The sequence below is a fragment of the Nothoprocta perdicaria genome, unplaced genomic scaffold, assembly GCF_003342845.1.
Source record: "Nothoprocta perdicaria isolate Ctin4 unplaced genomic scaffold, notPer1 scaffold_447, whole genome shotgun sequence".
Classification (NCBI taxonomy): Eukaryota; Metazoa; Chordata; class Aves; order Tinamiformes; family Tinamidae; genus Nothoprocta; species Nothoprocta perdicaria.
Window position 1 is genome coordinate 256916 of NW_020455696.1, and position 1379 is coordinate 258294.

General features: G+C 67.6%; 1 protein-coding gene across 1 annotated transcript in view; it reads right to left on the reverse strand.

Annotated features, from left to right (window-relative positions):
- LRRC4 (leucine rich repeat containing 4) overlaps window positions 1-1378 on the reverse strand; it is a gene marked incomplete at its 5' end in the record, with an annotated part of 20265 nt that extends 18887 nt beyond the window's left edge. The window contains one exon of the mRNA XM_026046528.1: window positions 8-1378. Within this exon, the coding sequence (XP_025902313.1) occupies window positions 8-1378 (1371 nt within the window). The remainder of the gene's footprint in view (window positions 1-7) is intronic.
- Window position 1379: the final 1 nt, after the last annotated feature.

Here is a 1379-nt window from a genome sequence, read left to right on the forward strand (position 1 = left end):
CCGGCGCCGCCGCCGCCGGCGGCAGCTCCTCGTCCACCTGGATGATCTCCACGGTGCGCGCGGCCGTGACGGTGCTGCGCTGCTGGTGCCGCTTGCGGAGCTTGTAGAAGACGATGAGCATGGCGGCGGCCAGCAGCGTGACGGCCACGAAGCAGCCGATGATGATCTTGGTGGTCCTCATGACCTCGTCGAGGCTCGTCTGCGCCCTGTCGGCCGCCTCGGCCGTGGGCACGGCCACGCGCCCCGGCGGCCGCGTGCTCTGCACGAGCACCGTGGTGGTGGTGGTGTAGGCCGGCTGGTAGCCCGTGGACGTGGTGGGCACGGGCTTGGTGAACTTGGGCGAGACGTCCTCCGGGGAGATCTCGGTGGTCTCCACCGTGACGGTGGTGAAGAAGCTGTAGTTGGAGGTGTTGAGCTCGGCCGTGCTCACGTTGAGGTAGGCCGAGGCGTTGGAGTTGCCCGCCACGTTGGTCACCATGCACGTGTAGAGGCCCGTGTCGCTGAGCAGCACGTGGGAGAAGTTGAGCGTGCCGTCGTTGAGCACGGAGAGGCGCGGGTGGCTCGACGCGTGGCTCAGCACCGTGCCGTTGGGCAGCAGCCACCGCACGGACGACATGGAAGGAGTCCGGCACTTGAGCTCGGCCACCCGCCCCTCGGAGATGTTGAGGTCCATGGGCGCGTCCATGATGAAGGGCGCCGAGCACTGGAAGGAGGTCTGGTCCACCTCCACCAGGAACTTGCCCCGCATGTGCAGGGGCGCGTGGCAGCGGCCGCAGCAGCTGGAGTTGGTGGGGATGTACTCGCGGAGCCACCACGAGAGCCACAGGATGTCGCAGTCGCAGTGCCACGGGTTGTGGTGCAGGTGCAGCTCCACCAGGTACCGCAGCGGCGCGAACAGGTCGTGGGGCAGCGACGAGAGGTTGTTGTGGGCCAGGTTGAGCTCCACCAGCGCCGTGAGGTCGTCGAAGGCGTTGCGCTCGATGGCGCCCACGTGCGCGTGCATGAGCCACAGCTTGCGCAGGCTGCCCAGGCCCTGGAAGGAGCCCGGGCGGATGAGGTCCAGCCGGTTGCCCGAGAGCTCCAGCTCCTCGAGGCGCACGAGCGCCGTGAGGTTGGGGATGTCCTTGAGGTTGCACATGCCCAGGTTCAGGTAGCGCAGGTTGACGAGGCCCTCGAAGGCGGCCTCCGAGATGTACTCGAGGCGCTTGAGCTCGCCCAGGTCGAGGCGCATGAGCGAGGGCACGCGGTTGAAGGCGTACGAGGGGATGCTCTCGATGGGGTTGTTCCTCAGCCACAGCTCGCGCAGCTTGGACAGGTACTCGAAGGCCTGCGTGGGCACCGTGGTGAGGCGGTTGTCGAAGAGCTCCAGCGTGTTGAGG